Raw genomic sequence first — 16,399 nt, forward strand, 5'->3', positions numbered from 1 at the left:
TGTATATGTTTTTACTGATAATATATGTTTTTTCATGTTAAATTTGGACAGTCAACACGAGTGGTTTGTCTTATATATGTGAGACAATATATATTAGCTTTAATTATTGTTTTTGAGAGATTTGGTTTAATTATTGTCGATTATAAATTCATAAAATTGACGTCGCTGCCGAAATATTAATTAATAAATATAGAAACTGTTTTTGTGTTTTCCTATTTCCAGTTTCAAGCAGACCTTTTTATTGGTTGATGATAGGTCTGTATAAATTACTAATGCATTAATGTCGTGGACCCTATTGACTTATTGCATAATAGGAGCAATGTTTTTGATATAATGAACTGATCATTTTCTAAGTTCGTATTTTCATTAGGAATAAAGATGATAAATGGGACAAATATTGTATCCCCAGTGTTATATCAGAAACTTCTAGGTGTTGAATGTATTTTTAATGAGATTTTGTGAAAATGATTTTACATGTGAAACTATGAATCGTTGCGTTATTAGGTAGTACTACTATTACCATTACTGGTACTACCATTTAAGTATTTATGTTAATTAAATGAATGGTACGTGTAAATTTAATTCTTCACGCTCTAATTAAGATGATTCATGAGGAACTCATTAATCATTTGAAATCCAAGACAAAAGCCTATATTTCACACCCGATTCTGATTTAATTGCAATTTATTTAAATAACTAAATCTAGTCACCCAAAAAAAAAAAAACAAATTAACCATGCATAAGTGACATTTTGCAACTATCTAAGCACCGTTTATAACCAAATAATTTCTCCATCCCTTTGTAAAGGAGGCGTTTCATTTTCAACACTCATTTTTAGAAAATGATAGTTATAAATAATTAAAACAGATAGAACGTAAAGTAAGAAAGAGAATAATATAGAGAAGAGTCTTCTATATATTATCTCTCTCTTACTTTATTCTCTGTCCACTTTAACAATTTATTATTATTTTTCCAAAATGAGTATACTTAAAATGAAACACCTCTACTACAGAGGGACGGTTATAAAAACCATTCTCTTGATATATATAGTTGTATTAAATGCATAGTTACTGTAATATGTAAACATCGTTAAAAAGTGAAACTAAGCGAATCATGAGATGGATAAGAGACAGCTACATTTGTATAATGATCCATCTCTCAGACTAACTGACGGTTGATCAACACAAGTCATTCCAACATATTTTGTCACCATTCACACGTTCCCTAATAAACTTTTCACCATCCCAAGTTCATGCAACCATAGAGTTCTTATGAGATGAATGTCGGAAAAAGAAGATGTATCTAGCACTCATCAAATATGTTAAACTATCACCGAACAGTTTGTTGCAACTAGTTTGTTGCGGAGATTGCGTATGGTTTGGTATGTCCCTTGACTATTTGTTAGCTTACCTTTCTCTCTAGGCCTTTGAGATGAGAGTTGTTTTAGGCTAGTTGTTGTGGGTGCCCCCACGTTATTTTGGTGCATGTGGTCTTTTGATTAGTACTAGCTCGTTGTTAGTAAGTTGATGTGATTTGTTGTTTTTTTAAGAGTAGATTATGGTAGCTTAGTGTTGGTTTTTTTTTTTTTTTTCCTTATGTTCCACCTATTATTGCGGCAAGAGCATATATTGTACTCTAATTAAAAAAAAAATGAAAACAAACATTTATAATAAGGGCGAACATGCATGTTATATATTGCAAAATGTATATACTTACATAATATCGTGCAATTTTAAATTTTTTTTTATGTATATATATTAAGTACTTACTTCGTAAATACGGTAGACAAACATCGTGTCGAATGTCGATGTATTCCATATAAATAACACGTTACACAGTTTAAAAGTCTGTTCTTTCAGGATTATTAATATAATTGATTATTTTGGTTTCACTACAAAATAGATTGTGTTATTTTAGGTGTATACATGCTAATTAAAACTTGGTCTGTGACTTTCCTTGTGCATTTTTTCACAAAGTATAAATTGACATCATTAAATTCAAATAATAAGATTTCCATATGACATTAATTTGTATCTATAATTAGACGCTGAAACACAAGGACTTGATTAGACAAGTGTGACATTAGATGTTCATATATATACGTTTATAATTGAGTTATACTAGTGGATGGCAAGAGATGATCAAAAGCATGTATGTACATCTTTCATTGTTTGCTGGATTGTGACATCAAACTAATTGCATTAAATTCTGTCCGTCACCATTTCGTCAATTGAATTTTTTCCTATGTAATTTTTGCTTACAACAAGTGATCATTGGGATATAATTCATTTTTATTACCTCCCCGTAGTTTCTAACCAACGAATGACTGAATTTAATAGGTTAAAATATAAGTTTGATGTTAAGAGAAGGTGAAAACACTTAATTAGCTGAATTTAGAATAAAAATTAAACAAATTCAAAAAATTGACAACCATTTACTTAGTAATATCATCAAATCGAACGCACTACATTATGCCATGTGCAACATATGTCAATAAAATAAAATGAATAAAGGGAATTATGAGTTTATGACATAAATTTAATTTAATTCATTATTAAGTTATATACGAACACGTTGAATAAAGCTTAGTTTTATTAGAATCTAAGGAAAATGGAGGTATGAACATGGCACGTGAAAATATTAAAGAGTTTAATCTAACAATGGCCGAAACAAAGAAAAAAAAAAAAAAACTGATCTCTACATTTGAATTTGATGAAACACAAAATGGAAGATTGATTAATCCCTCAAAATATCGGCGAATCAGAAGGCGAAGCATTCACCAAATTAAGAATGCTATTCCAATAATTCTTGTTATCTTCATAATAATCACCGCCCCTGCTTCCGCCCTCGCCCTCGCCGCCGCTGCCGTTATCGGATTCTGCGCCGTCGTCGGAGAATCGCCGATCCCCCGACGACGTGCTGAGAAGAAGATCGGTGAACTTCTCCACGAAATTCCCGGTTGGCACGTGCTCGGCACCTGCCGCCGCCCACTCCGCCGCCTCCGGCAGCGCCGCCAGATGCTTCCACTCCTCCACCCCTTCCTCCTTCATGAGCCCGCTGTCGGACTCCGTCACAGCGGCGGAGCTCTCCCCCACCCCCGCCGCCGAGCTCAGCGTCGACGTCGGCGACTCCAGCTCCCCGCCGACACCCGCCGCCGCTCCGCCGGTCCATGCCTTGAGCACGTCGAGGCACGGCTGCGCCGCACCTCCCGGCTTCTGAAACTGAGCCGAAGTGGAGGCGAACTCTGCCTGCATTTTCACAATCTTAGGAAAACGTGTCACTTAAAGTGGAATGAAATGAGTATGGCAAATAAAATAAATAATTAATTATATTAATTTGACCTGAAAAGGTCCTGAGGAGGCGGAGGCTGAGGCTGAGGCAGAAGCTCCGCCACCACCTCCGCGGAGCTTGGACTGGCGGACCAGTCTGGCTTCGGCTTCGAGGCGGGCGCTCTCCCACTGAGCCATGTGGCTCAGATTGGCGGCGCTTTTGGATTGGCCGTCACTGGACAACAGGGCGTCGTTTTTGGGCTTATGGGTGATCGGGTCGATCCCCATTTTTGCCAAGCGTTTCTTCAGATGTGTGTTCCAATAATTCTTAATCTCGTTATCTGTCCGCTTAGGCAGATGGGTCGCGATGGCCGACCACCTATGCACAAGACAACAACAAACCAAAAAAACATTGGCTTTTGAATCACAATCATTGTTCTTGGCTACTTCCACATTTTTTGTTTGGATTCGCCAAGACAAGAAACGGACAAGAATTGACATCTTTTTCTATGTCCAAACCAAGAAAAATATTAACTGCTATAATCACTTTGTTTTCCTAGTAGAATTAGACCTACTTTAATTTTGGGGAGAAAAGGTTCAAGGCTTATACTAAACCAAGTAAAATGCCACCACCAAATTCTTGCAATGAATCAAAAAAATAAAACCTTAAAATAGTGAATGGCATAGTATTGCAAAGATTGATAAGAAGAAGCAAAAAGTTAAATTAAAAGTACACATTTATAATGTCACCTATTTCCCAAAAGAGCATGGAGTTGAATGATTGTTTGCTCCTCCTGTAAACTGAATTTTCCCCTTTTAATATCTGGCCTCAAATAGTTAGTCCACCTCAATCTGCAGCTCTTACCACATCTCTGAAGCCCTACACAAAAAAAAAATTAAAAAATTATTTAGTTTCATTACAACCTCCAAAAACCCTAATCCAACAACACTACTATATATAGTAAGTAACAAGTTGTTTGTTTGTGAGTTTCACCAGCTTTGACAGGCAAGGCCCTCCAGCTCCCGTGGCCGTGTTTTTCGATATACGCCAAGAGCTTCTGATCTTCCTCGGGCGTCCACGGCCCCTTCTTCAGCCCGATCTTGTCACAACACGGAGACCGGCCCATTGATACGATAACGGAAATCAAGATGGGAGAGCTTTGAAATTGATGTAAGTGGCCAGAGTGGAGTGAAGAGGAGTGAGGAGTAAATAAGGAGAGAGAGTGAGAGATGGATGGAGATGGGAAGAAGAAGGTATTTAAGTTTTTTTGCAAGTGGAAAATAACGTTATTGCCCTTATATGTAGGGTTGCAATTTGAGTAAAGAATTTATGAAATGCTCTTTCTCCGGCGCCTTAAAGCTTATATAATAACATTGCTCTCATTTAATGAGCTTTGGAGATCATGATTTATTTTGGATGCTTTCTTTTTGTCTAATTTCATGTTTTTGTTTATGTTAGTTCGGTAAAGATAAAGTGCATTTGGATTCTTTTGTATTATGAAATTCCTCGGTTTCGTATGTTATTTTACATGTGGTATGTATACTCATTCAATTTGTGTATTTGTGTAATGGATTTATGAAAACAAATTTTCAATTTTCAATTGGAAACTCCTTCCCCTTTTTGTTAAGATAAATGTCATATTCGTACGTTCACAATATGGGGCTGAATATGATCACTATTTAGTGCATGCATGAGGCCTCAAGCAATTCTTTTTAATCATATTCACATAAAAAAAATACAATGAATAATATAAGTATAGTGGTATTATACATAAAATTCACCATAAAAATAATGCATATATAACAAAACTAATGCTATGGTAGGGGACCATGAGTTAGCTCAGTTTGCTGTAATCCAAAAGATAAAATCTGACTTTTCGCATGTACTTATGTAACGTTGTTGCTATTAATGTGGTTAATAAATGAAAAGGCTAATTTTCCTATATTACAGGAATATATAATCTCCCTAAAAAAGCCTCGAAAATGAATCGAAGTAATTAGATTAGTAGTTCATTTTTGTCTAGTAATTGAAAAATACGTCAATCATGAACCAATTCAAGTCCTTGCCTACTAACCTTGAATGTGGTTAAACAATAGTAGTACATGAGTTTTTAGTGTATAGTCAATTCATGATCAAATATTATAACAAAATTAAATCTTATATAAGTGTGTCCAATGACAAATTTATAAAACATAAAATAAGTTAGGTGGATTTTGTATATGCACTTTGAAATTTAATTTTTTTATGAATAACTTCCTAGCTAGTTATTTCAACATGCCATGTAAGACTAAGATGATATCATTTTGGAAATTTCGACATGCCACACTGAATACAATTTTAAGAGAAATTGACTACACACCAAAACCTTTTGCATTTTTATATCACATCCAAAGTTGGTAATTTTTTACTTAATAACTCTTGTAGTTGTGTAAGCTCTTTATTATATGTTCAATTATTCAGCATTTGAGAGTCCACGTTTTGTATGCATGTACTATGCAAAAGTTATTAGCAAACAAAGAATAATAATAATCCAATGTCACATAGCTCCTAGATAAATAATTTATCTAAGTTATTAATTTCATTCGGACCATATCACCATAACCTTTTCTAGTTTTGATAACATAATCAATTCTCTTTAAAATAATAGTGACAAATTTGCAGGGCATTGAATGAACAGAGAATTCAAAATCAAACTGTTATGGGTCAAATAAAATCACAACTATATATTGCTATTATTTAAATAATTGTTATATATTGTGTGAATACGGGTACGGACACAATAATTGGAGTTTGATAGGGTCTTTGTAGTGAATACGAATTCGTCAAAAACAGCGCATTTATGTGAGCGGTGATCAATAAATCATCAAATAATTGAGAGAGTACAAATATTATTACCTTCCATAAAGCTATTTGAAGTGACAAAACAAAACACTCAATGCACATATTTATTTGTCTTACGCCTCCCCATTTAACACAGGGGTAAATTCATATTGGCCACTCAATAGTATTTGTCGACAAAACCACAGTTTTTTATTTTAATATTGTTTTTATATCAACTCAATTTTGATGCTGCAAAACTATAAAGTATAGCTTTGATTGCAAATTTATATCATAATTGAGTATGATAAAGTATAGATTTGATTGCAAATTTATATCATAATTGAGAAATCATACGTGGATGTCGTCGTTCAGTTAAACGATGTCATCTATTCAGACTTAAAATGATGTTGTTTAATTCGTGTGAAAAACATAATAAGTATATTATACTTAGGTGACCAGATTTTTTTTGTCAAGGTATAATTGCAACAAATCCAATTTTTATGACTTTGTCTCTGATTTTTAGGGTAGTTTACCCTTCTAATTATGTTACATTCACTTAATATTTGATATTGTGTGATAATGTGATGTTTTTTTTTTAACATATTGGACTAAATAAGCTAGGCCTGAAATTGAGTCTAAACCGTGTCATATTAGCCTTTTCATTTTCTGTAAAATTCTTAAAATATAGTGAAAAAAAAAGATTGGGCTAAATTCGATTGTTATGTCTCTTGACATAATTAAAATTATTAGCTAGTTACATAAATTAATTGCTTTGTGATAGGTACAACTATATATCTAAATCATAGTATGAACCAATATTGGACCAAAGACAGTCGATTATTTTAATTGAAGCATAAGATGAAATACGTCGATGAGTAAATATATATCAAAAAAAGGTTCAAATTAATTGAAGAGATTGGTGTATGAATGAGAAATTTATGTATTTCATCAAATAGTGAATTTTGAAAAGTAAATGTGTGAAAATCAATCTCGATTGTCCAAAATCAATCAAGATTTATAATAGTACTCCTATATTCGATTGTACAACTATATTCGATTTATAATTTGAACCAAATTCTTTTCTTTATACTAAAACTGAAATTATCGCGCAAGTATATTTTTTTTTACTTTTGAAGGCATTCAATTTACATAAATGTACGATCTATCTATTGATGACGACCATGCGATGAGGACTATCCTTTGACATTTCTACATTATTCAAAATATGCAATATTCGAAGTAAAATTGTCAAAAGAAATTATAAAATATGATCAAATTCTTATTGATTCCACAATCTATAACTCTGCTAGAAAAATAGATTACAAATATTTGGATGAGGACATTCCTTTGCCACATTTCTACATTAATCATATGCAAAACTCAAAGGCCAAATTTTCGGTAATATCATAAAGTATGGTCAAATCATGGTCCATTCCGTAATTATAAAAATATGCTGAAAAACTTGATTTTAAATTTGTTCTTAACTATCCTATGATAAAAATTATATGGTGAAATTGTATCGACACGGCGGTTAAAAAATCATATGTGGACGTTACTATCGACAAGTTAAACAATTCTGCCAACTTATAAAAAGACGACACCGTTGGTGAAAATATAAATAATATATTAAATATAGAAGATGACTAGTTATTTTTTACCACGCCACAGTTGAGAACAAGTTCAAACTAAATGATTTTTCCGACTAGTTTCAAAAACGCCTTTTTAAAGTATTTGAATTTTTATTTTTTTTTTTGAATTTATTAATATTACTTTGGAAGGTTGGACCATAAATTATAATTAACCATATTAAAATAGATTGATACCAAACTTGAGTTTATTCTTGGGAATATAAGAAAGGGTATTTCGTTGAGCAGAGGAATGGGTTCATATATTGATTTGGTAGAAAGGAAAAGACAAAGTGGGCCTACTAGCTTTGAAAGAAGGGTGTTGATAGGGATCCAAAAGTATCAAGATTAAATACAAGCCCAAAAATAAATTTTAAAAAATAACAAATGTTTTTAATTGGAAAGGACCAAATGGGCCATCCCCATCTTAAATACTATTGTCAGCTCCATCCATCTGTATGGTCCAACATTGTAATAAACACTAGTTATAAATGTTTTGTATACAATGGAGGTGTGATTTAGTAGTATACAAATTTTAGGTGGTATATGGTGTTCAATTTTGTGTAAAACATTGGACGACTCAAATGAATTTTTGTTCTTACTTAAAGTCGGATTGAGAAATAACACACAAAACGTGAAATTTATGATATTTTAGACCACTTTTAAAGTTTGTGAGAAATGTCAGAATTTGACTAATTTTGTGGTTTTGGAAACCAATATCACTATGAAATTTTATTGTCATTATATGCATGCTTGTATTTTTTATTATATTTATTTTTGTGTTTAATGTTAAACGTAGATATTAGCTACAAAAAATTGTTAAAAAACGAATTTGCTTTATATTTTTCTGTTTAACAATCTGCATATTTGACTATGCAAGATGAAATCTCTAAATTACGAAAAATCAGCTTCCAAAAAGTAAATTTTCTAATGCGTTTGTTTCGTTCTTATCACTAAATATCAGTTAATGCAGGATTTTCAACAATTGAATAAATAGATTAGCAAATGAACTAGATGACAAATGTCACCTGAGATCCAATTACAAAATCAAAAACTTTGATAATAGTGTAAATGAACAGTTTTATTTAGTTAATGTTATTGCCGTACCTTAGGTCAGAATTTGGGCTTGGGTCAGATCCAGCCCAAATCCAGGCCTGCTTGAGAGGCTTTTTTTTTAAATATAAGTAATTCACTAAATCCAAATTTTGCAGCAAAAAAAATATTCTTAAATCCATGAACATAGAAATATATTTTGCAATCACTTTACAAGATGTAAAGTGTAAGGTTGCAAGTGAAGGGTGCAACTTTTGTACTATAGTATAGCTATGACAAACAAGTATGATCATATTTACGAAGATTGATTATCTAATTCTTATTACTAATTTATATAACCTCTTGTAGTCTTGTACTATATAGACTGAGCAAATTATGATGGTAATTATTTTTAAAAATTAAGAACTAAAACAATGCGAATAAAAACAAGTTGTGGAAATACAGTGATAAAGAGTAATCCTAGGACTTCGATTTAATTGACTACTATGATCCCATTCTATTAAGATGGTAACTATAGTAGACTTCAGTATATGTCAATTTTCGTAAAATAATCATATTTTGTATGCAAATCTTCGATTATTACGCGCAAAATATCCATGTAGAAGTCTTTTGAAAGTGAAGTGAATGACGATCATAAAAGAGTGACTGAAACTCATGCTTTTACCCCGTATTTTTTTCAAAACTCAAGAACCAATGCAGATATAAATAAAAACATACTATTACTCTTAAATATCATCAAAACCACTCAAAATCTACGATTATACTCCCTCCGTCCCCGATTAAGAGTCACACTTTTCTATTTCGGTCCGTCCCCAATTAGGAGTCACACTTCATTTTTACCATAAATGATAAGTAGGTCTCATATTCCACTAGCTCACTTCACTCATATTTTATTATAAAATTAATATAAAAAAATGGTCTCACATTCCACTAACTTTTTCAACCAACTTTTCTTTACATTTCTTAAAACTCGTGCCCGGTCAAAGTGTAACTCTTAATCGGGGACGGAGGGAGTAATATCTAAACACGTAAAAAACCAAAATTATTACATAAGAATGCCCCTAATTGAATTATTTCACCACGCACAATATAGGCAACAATAAAAATAGATAATTTTCACCTTACAATATAAACAACAATAGAGTGAGATTCATTTTCCCCTCACAATCTAAATAATAATAGTACTCCTTACTAGATTTGTTAAAAGTTTGAACTCATGCTCAAATGTTGAGCATCTTTTAGGAACAAGTGAGTACGTTATTTCTTGACTAGGGGTTCAATTTTCCATTTAATTACGTACAATCTTTTAAATAGAATAATGTTGAAAATAGGTTAAAAATTATACGGCAAACCCCACCTCACACTTGACCTGCTTATTCCTTTCACAATCCTTTTATTTTAGTCATCAAATTAATCGATGATAAATGCACTTTTCCCTTTTATCTTCCTTTTTTTTAGGAACATCAATCAAACGATGCACCACCTATGCATAAAAATTAGAAATTTCGGGTGAATTATCCTATTATTCCATTTCCAATCAACTGACAAAGGTTAACAGTTCTACACCTATCAAACGAAATAAAAATATTCATCGGTATGGCTTTATTTTTAAATCTTGACTTTTATTGAGAGAGTGATTATTTTATCTTTATTTTAAGACCCTCTGGATATTTTTTACAAGCAAGTTGTCCGCTAATTAAAAAAATCTAAATAAAATTAAATTAGGGAAAGATATGGGTTTTTTCTTTCTATTCATTTGGGCTTAGTGGGCCGGAATGTGAATCAGTTAAATGTGCTGAAATTATTATTGAATGTTATACGGAGTAATTTTTTTTGTTATAGCCAAAATTTACTCTATATTTTATTTTTAACTATTAATTCTTACAAATAATAACTATATGCAGATTATAATAGTAAAAAAAATTTACAAAACAAAAATGGCCACTTTTTTGGTCTTTGATTTAATATCCGCAAACTTAATTAATGGGCTGAAACCTTTTACCATTCCATTTTAATTTAATTAGTTAGCTTTTATGGTTTAATGATTAATCCTCGGTCCATTCTGACACAATTATATTTGAAATTGTATTTTTATCATCAATTATTACAAATAATAATATTAATAATAATTGTAATTGTAAAAAATTGAATAAAATTACAGATTAGGAAATTTTAAGTAAATAATAATTAGAATAATATCAATGATTTAAAATGATAACGTATCACAAAATCCTAAAAACAAAAACAAAATTCACTATTGAATAAAAATAAAAAAATGACTAAATTACAAAAATCAAATAAGAAGACAAAATATGCATTTGGAAAGAAGTATAACATGCAATCGGTATTGCATGTTTTGCAATAAACGAAGAAGCACACATAAAAGATGTAAATGTGTATTTTGCGTTCTCCAAGCTTGTTGATATCTCAATAACGCATTGTTCATATTAAGAATGTTTTGTAATTATATTATGAACAGTGCGTTATTGAGATATATAAATGTTGCACCATGTAGTGAATACATGTATTACATTACATATTTGCACACCATAAGAGTTTAAAATGATTGTAACTATAGTTCTCCAATTCAAGTTGCTAAAAAGATGCCATAACTGAAAGTTGAGATTATATCAAACAAAGTTGATCGAATTTAATAATTTTTTTCTTGAGCCATCATACCATAAACGAAAGTTGAGGTAATTTCAAACGAAGTAGCTCGATTTCAAAAATATTTATCGCAACATGAGACATCACAACCAAAAGTTGAGATAATATCGAAAAAGTTGATCGATTTCTATATTTCTTATCTTGAGCCATCATACCATAACCGAAAGTTGAAGTAATTTCAAACAAAGTCGCTCGATTTCAAAAATATTTATCGCAACATGAGACGTCACAACCAAAAGTTTAGATAATATCGAAAAAGTTGACCGATTTCTATATTTCTTATCTTGAGCCATCATACCATAACCGAAAGTTGAGGTAATTTCAAACGAAGTAGCTCGATTTCAAAAATATTTATCGCAACATGAGACATCACAACCAAACGTTGAGATAATATCGAAAAAGTTGATCGATTTCTATATTTCTTATCTTGAGCCATCATACCATAACCGAAAGTTAAGGTAATTTCAAACAAAGTCGCTCGATTTCAAAAATATTTATCGCAACATGACACGTCACAACCAAAAGTTGAGATAATATCGAAAAAGTTGATCGATTTCTATATTTCTTATCTTGAGCCATCATACCATAACCGAAAGTTTAGGTAATTTCAAACAAAGTCGCTCGATTTCAAAAATATTTATCGCAACATGAGACGTCACAACCAAAAGTTGAGATAATATCGAAAAAGTTGATCGATTTCTATATTTCTTATCTTGAGCCATCATACCATAACCGAAAGTTGAGGTAATTTCAAACAAAGTCGCTCGATTTTAAAAATATTTATCGCAACATGAGACGTCACAATCAAAAGTTGAGATCGTAGCAGACAAAGTTGATCGATTTTAATAATTTTGTTTTCTTGAGCCATCATACCATAACCAAAAGTTGAGGTAATTTCAAACAAAGTCGCTCGATTTCAAAAATATTTATCGCAACATGAGACGTCACAACCAAAAGTTGAGATCATATCAGACAAAGTTGATCGATTTTAATAAATTTTTTTCTTGAGCCATCATACCATAACCGAAAGTTGAGGTAATTTCAAATGAAGTTGCTCGATTTCAAAAATATTTATCACAACATGAGAAGTCACAAGCAAAAGTTGAGACAATATCAAAAAAGTTGGTCGATTTCTATAATTCTTTTCTTGAGCCATCATACCATAACCGAAAGTTGAGGTAATTTCAAACAAAGTTGCTCGATTTCAAAAATATTTATCGCAATATGAGACTTCACAACCAAAAGTTGAGATAATATCAAACAAAGTTGCTCGGCTTATAGAATACTTATCTCAATATAAATAAATAAAAATTAAATATGTTCATCTTAAACTTTGAAACGAAGTTAGATAATTTTTTAAGTGTATGATATGGTATGCTTATGAGTAGTGAATAGTGATATATTTTATTGATGCTTTAATATTATTATGACATGTTTAATTTATTTTATTTTTTAAAATTGTGTAATTTTTAATTCAATAGATGATATATTTAATATATGATATATGTTAATAGTTACATACCGTTATAAATTTTATATTTATATGAGAAGTTAAGAGGGGAAATTTTGGATTAGTTCTGATGTAAATTAATGTACAATTGAATGGTAACTGATAAAAATGATAAATGGGGAAAGAGAGCCTAACAATTCTATTCGATTATGACTTGTCTATGTTAAGTTTATCATATTTGCGTTTGTGACCGCGCACGTGGCCCACACACCCTTTGCTTAATAAGCGTAGGGTCCTTATTCACTGACGTGGCACGATTAGGCGGCTAATACGTCAGGCAATTATAGGCCCAGATAAAGGCGCCCACGAGTGGGATGGGCCGTGGGCCCAACGTATCATGTTTGCGGCCCAGTTTCGAGTGATGATACGTGTGACACATCCTCCAACCTCATGTTCCCCGTGTACCCATGTTCTTATCTTATTACTAGTAATAATTATTATTATATATTACTCACTCCGTCCCATTGAAAATAACCTACTTTCCTTTTTGGTTTATCTCAACCAAGATGACTCATTATTTAAAATGAAAACACTTTTATCTCTACTTTATTCCCTCTCACTTACTTTACTCTCTCCTCTTAACACACAAAAATTAACTGCATAAAATCTCGTGCCGCCCAAGAAAGGGTTCATCTTCCTTGGAACGGAGGGAGTACTTATTTGTTATTATTATTGTTGCTGTACTTGTGTTTTTTGTTCCTTTATGACACTTGACATTACATGAAGAGGCTATTCCTTTTCTACAAATTATTTTATAAAAATAATAAAATCACATATAAATATGTTTAAAATCGTTAAAAACTATTTTCACTTTTCTCTTCTTATTTATATTTATGTAATTTTTTACCAACCTCTTCTCAATTCGAATTGAATGTTTGGACTTCAACACTGCCATTGCGGTAAAGGTTAAAGTTTAGTAGTGTCGATCTCAACATATAGTTACGATTAAAAGGAAATGAAAAAAGAAATGGTAAGGGCTTATGCTCTTTGTCGATTCTTGGTATGTCCGCCACTGTACATATAATACAAATTATGTTATTTTTTTTTTTTAAAAGACAAAAACTCAGTGTAATTCGTCTTAAAAAGCTAAGTGTAAATTCAAATTTACCTAAAAATATCAAGTAATTTACCAAGAAATTATGACATGGGAGCCCTCACTCAAGTATGGGGGTTCATCACCCTATTTATCAAGTTCTTGGTATGGAAAGTCTACTTTTCGGTTGCAGTTTTATTAGTCATAAAACAGAAAGTTGATGGCCTAACATACACAAAGACGTCACACTTATAATTAAGTAGCTAACTATTACATACATCTAAATCCAATCTATTAAATTGTTGAATTATTAAATAAACATTCAATGATTGAACAAGGCGATAACGATAAATAATGATCCCTAAGAAAAATCAACACTTCCACAGAGAATTAAGGTACAGAATCATGTACAATAACTACAATTGGTATTTTTCACAATCACCAAATTCAAACAACACCTTTTTCCTAATGTAGACTTTTGAAACTTCTAATGTTCTAAAAAATTTGATGCTTCAGTAATCCCATAAACAATCAAGGTCTATCCCGGTAGTGGAAATCACAGGGATGTCTTGATCTTGATAAGCCTTGAATCCGGCTTCGGGCATGCCCTGTTCGGGCTCTGTTTTCGTCTCCATGCCATTGTTGTCGAAGAAAAGCCTCATTACTGACTCATCTTGCATCATGGCAGAGTCGCGGCCGGTCAAGGTTTCGGCCCGAGTATTGATTTGAGTTAGAAAAGGAGAACAATTCAAGGGCGAGACTTCAGGGAAGGCGAATGGGAAGGGCGAGAAGTCGTAGTTCCTTGATGAAGAAGAAGTGAATTCTTCCAAGACCTTCTCTTGAGATTTATTCTCCATTGGGTTATTAGAGAAACATGTGTCGTTAGATACCTCCGGCCCAGTAGTAGCCATGCGATGATTGTCATCAGATGAGAACTCCATCAGTGGAGGCAAATCCGAAGACCGGGTATCAGCACCAGCACCACTCGTCAGACCTGATATATGCACTTTCTTCCCTCCCGCGGTCTTCATAAATATCCTGCAGATCACCCACTCATTCTGAAGGAAAAACAGTATATCAGAAAACAGGGGAGACTAAAAACAGGGGAAGACAGAGGAAAAACAGGGGAGACTAAAAACAGGGGAAAACTAAAGAAAAACAGGGGAATCAAATTACCCTAGCAGATTTGTGGAGATTATGCATGGAATCCTTCCCCTCCAATCTATACTCATGCATAACCCAATTAGTCTTCAATCCCTTGGGGGCCCTACCCCTATAGAAAACCAAAGTCTTCTTCATCCCGACTAAAGATTTTGCCCGAAAGATATCCTTATCCTTTCCAGTGGCCTTCCAGTACCCGGCCTCCGTAGCTCTATTAGTCCTTAGACCGGTCGGATACTTCCTATCTCTCACACAGAAAAAGTACCACTCTTTCTCCCCCAATTTCGCCTTCCCTTCAACATCCAAAACACACAAAAATTAGAAAACATAATAAAATTGATTGTGATGAGAGTCAACAAAAACAGAGCAAAACTTACAAGGCAAATCCCATGGCTCGACCTTGTTGAGGTCCACTTCTCCTATGGCTATGGGGCAGAAGCTGGTATCCACTACTTTATGCGACAAGTAGTGGGTTATCAGCTCCTCGTCGCTCGGGTGAAATCGGAACCCGGGTGGCAGATCGATCGCCTCATCGACCATCATAGCAGCGCGCAGCTCTTCCATTCTTGGTTGATACTCTGTTTTTGCTCTGTTTCTCTTTGGTTTTTTGTGAGGTGTGATACTCTGTTTTAGCTCTGTTTTGTTAGAGATGGAAACAGAGCCTCCATTTATACATAAATATCACTAGTTGTGGACTGTTGTTGTGCATGTGTCAGAGAGAGAGAGAGAGTTAGTTAAGGGAAAAGTGCTCCGAGGAACAGAAATCCATGAATATTTGTTATGAGAGGAGATATAAAACGTGGGATGTAAGGAACTTTTAAGCTTGATCTTTTTTGCTTTTTTTCTCTCTCTTTTCTCATATTCTGTCACAGTGTGTGAATCGCATTTTATTTTCTTAATTTGACATTATCACATCTACTATTTTCGTGTTATTTGGCTTTTCTGGTTACATTTTTTTTATTTACTGTAGTAAACCATTGATCAACTTTACCATAAATGACTCTGTAATAACTGACTTTATTCAAGAAATTTCCGCGTAAAGACTAAATAAGAGATGTCACACATTATTAGAGTCCGACTTTCATGAAATTTGTGTTTCAAAGCAATTAATTCTTTTTTTTCCCTTGAAATTGAGTCGGTCTATATATTTTTTCCTATTATACTACTTAGTCTTTTTGGCCAAATCGGAATATTTAAGAAAAAATTATTAGTGCAATAAAAATAGCGACAATAAATATTATGTGCTCAGATTTTGATTTG

At 32.7% G+C, this 16,399-nt stretch overlaps 2 protein-coding genes across 3 annotated transcripts; both read right to left on the minus strand.

The window, feature by feature from the left end:
* Positions 1 to 2,574: 2,574 nt before the first annotated feature.
* On the minus strand, positions 2,575 to 4,571 carry LOC125208171 (transcription factor MYB16-like). Of its 2 annotated transcripts, none has more exons than XM_048107750.2 (4): positions 4,264 to 4,571; positions 4,020 to 4,149; positions 3,342 to 3,648; positions 2,575 to 3,263 (listed from the first exon to the last, which is right to left on the minus strand). In XM_048107750.2, the coding sequence occupies exons 1-4, from the start codon at positions 4,394 to 4,396 to the stop codon at positions 2,745 to 2,747; spliced, it is 1,089 nt and encodes a 362-aa protein (XP_047963707.1). In that variant the 5' UTR covers positions 4,397 to 4,571; the 3' UTR covers positions 2,575 to 2,744. The 2 variants fall into 2 exon arrangements, with proteins under 2 accessions (XP_047963707.1, XP_047963705.1); XM_048107748.2 differs by having other exon boundaries at positions 2,575 to 3,248; positions 4,264 to 4,567.
* A 9,749-nt stretch (positions 4,572 to 14,320) lies between these two features.
* LOC125204441 (NAC domain-containing protein 92-like) lies at positions 14,321 to 15,977 on the minus strand. Its single transcript, XM_048103104.2, has 3 exons — positions 15,517 to 15,977; positions 15,155 to 15,432; positions 14,321 to 15,036 (listed from the first exon to the last, which is right to left on the minus strand). Exons 1-3 carry the CDS (start codon positions 15,701 to 15,703, stop codon positions 14,491 to 14,493), a joined length of 1,011 nt encoding a protein of 336 aa, XP_047959061.1. The 5' UTR covers positions 15,704 to 15,977; the 3' UTR covers positions 14,321 to 14,490.
* Positions 15,978 to 16,399: the final 422 nt, after the last annotated feature.

This window comes from Salvia hispanica, chromosome 6 (assembly GCF_029641045.1).
Source record: "Salvia hispanica isolate PSC_SH4W2 chromosome 6, Shi_PSC_v1, whole genome shotgun sequence".
In the NCBI taxonomy this organism is placed as follows: domain Eukaryota; kingdom Viridiplantae; phylum Streptophyta; class Magnoliopsida; order Lamiales; family Lamiaceae; genus Salvia; species Salvia hispanica.

Excerpts from the sequence above, each read along its gene's own strand:
- LOC125208171 (XM_048107750.2), bottom strand. The coding sequence starts at position 4,396 with ATGGGCCGGTCTCCGTGTTGTGACAAGATCGGGCTGAAGAAGGGGCCG. Across the intron at positions 4,150-4,263 it reads GGCCTTGCCTGTCAAAGCTG|GGCTTCAGAGATGTGGTAAG; the intron begins GTGAAACTCACA and ends TTTTTTGTGTAG. Across the intron at positions 3,649-4,019 it reads CATGCTCTTTTGGGAAATAG|GTGGTCGGCCATCGCGACCC; the intron begins GTGACATTATAA and ends TCTTGTGCATAG.
- LOC125204441 (XM_048103104.2), bottom strand. The coding sequence starts at position 15,703 with ATGGAAGAGCTGCGCGCTGCTATGATGGTCGATGAGGCGATCGATCTG. Across the intron at positions 15,433-15,516 it reads CGAGCCATGGGATTTGCCTT|GGAAGGCGAAATTGGGGGAG; the intron begins GTAAGTTTTGCT and ends TGGATGTTGAAG. Across the intron at positions 15,037-15,154 it reads ATCTCCACAAATCTGCTAGG|AATGAGTGGGTGATCTGCAG; the intron begins GTAATTTGATTC and ends TTTTTCCTTCAG.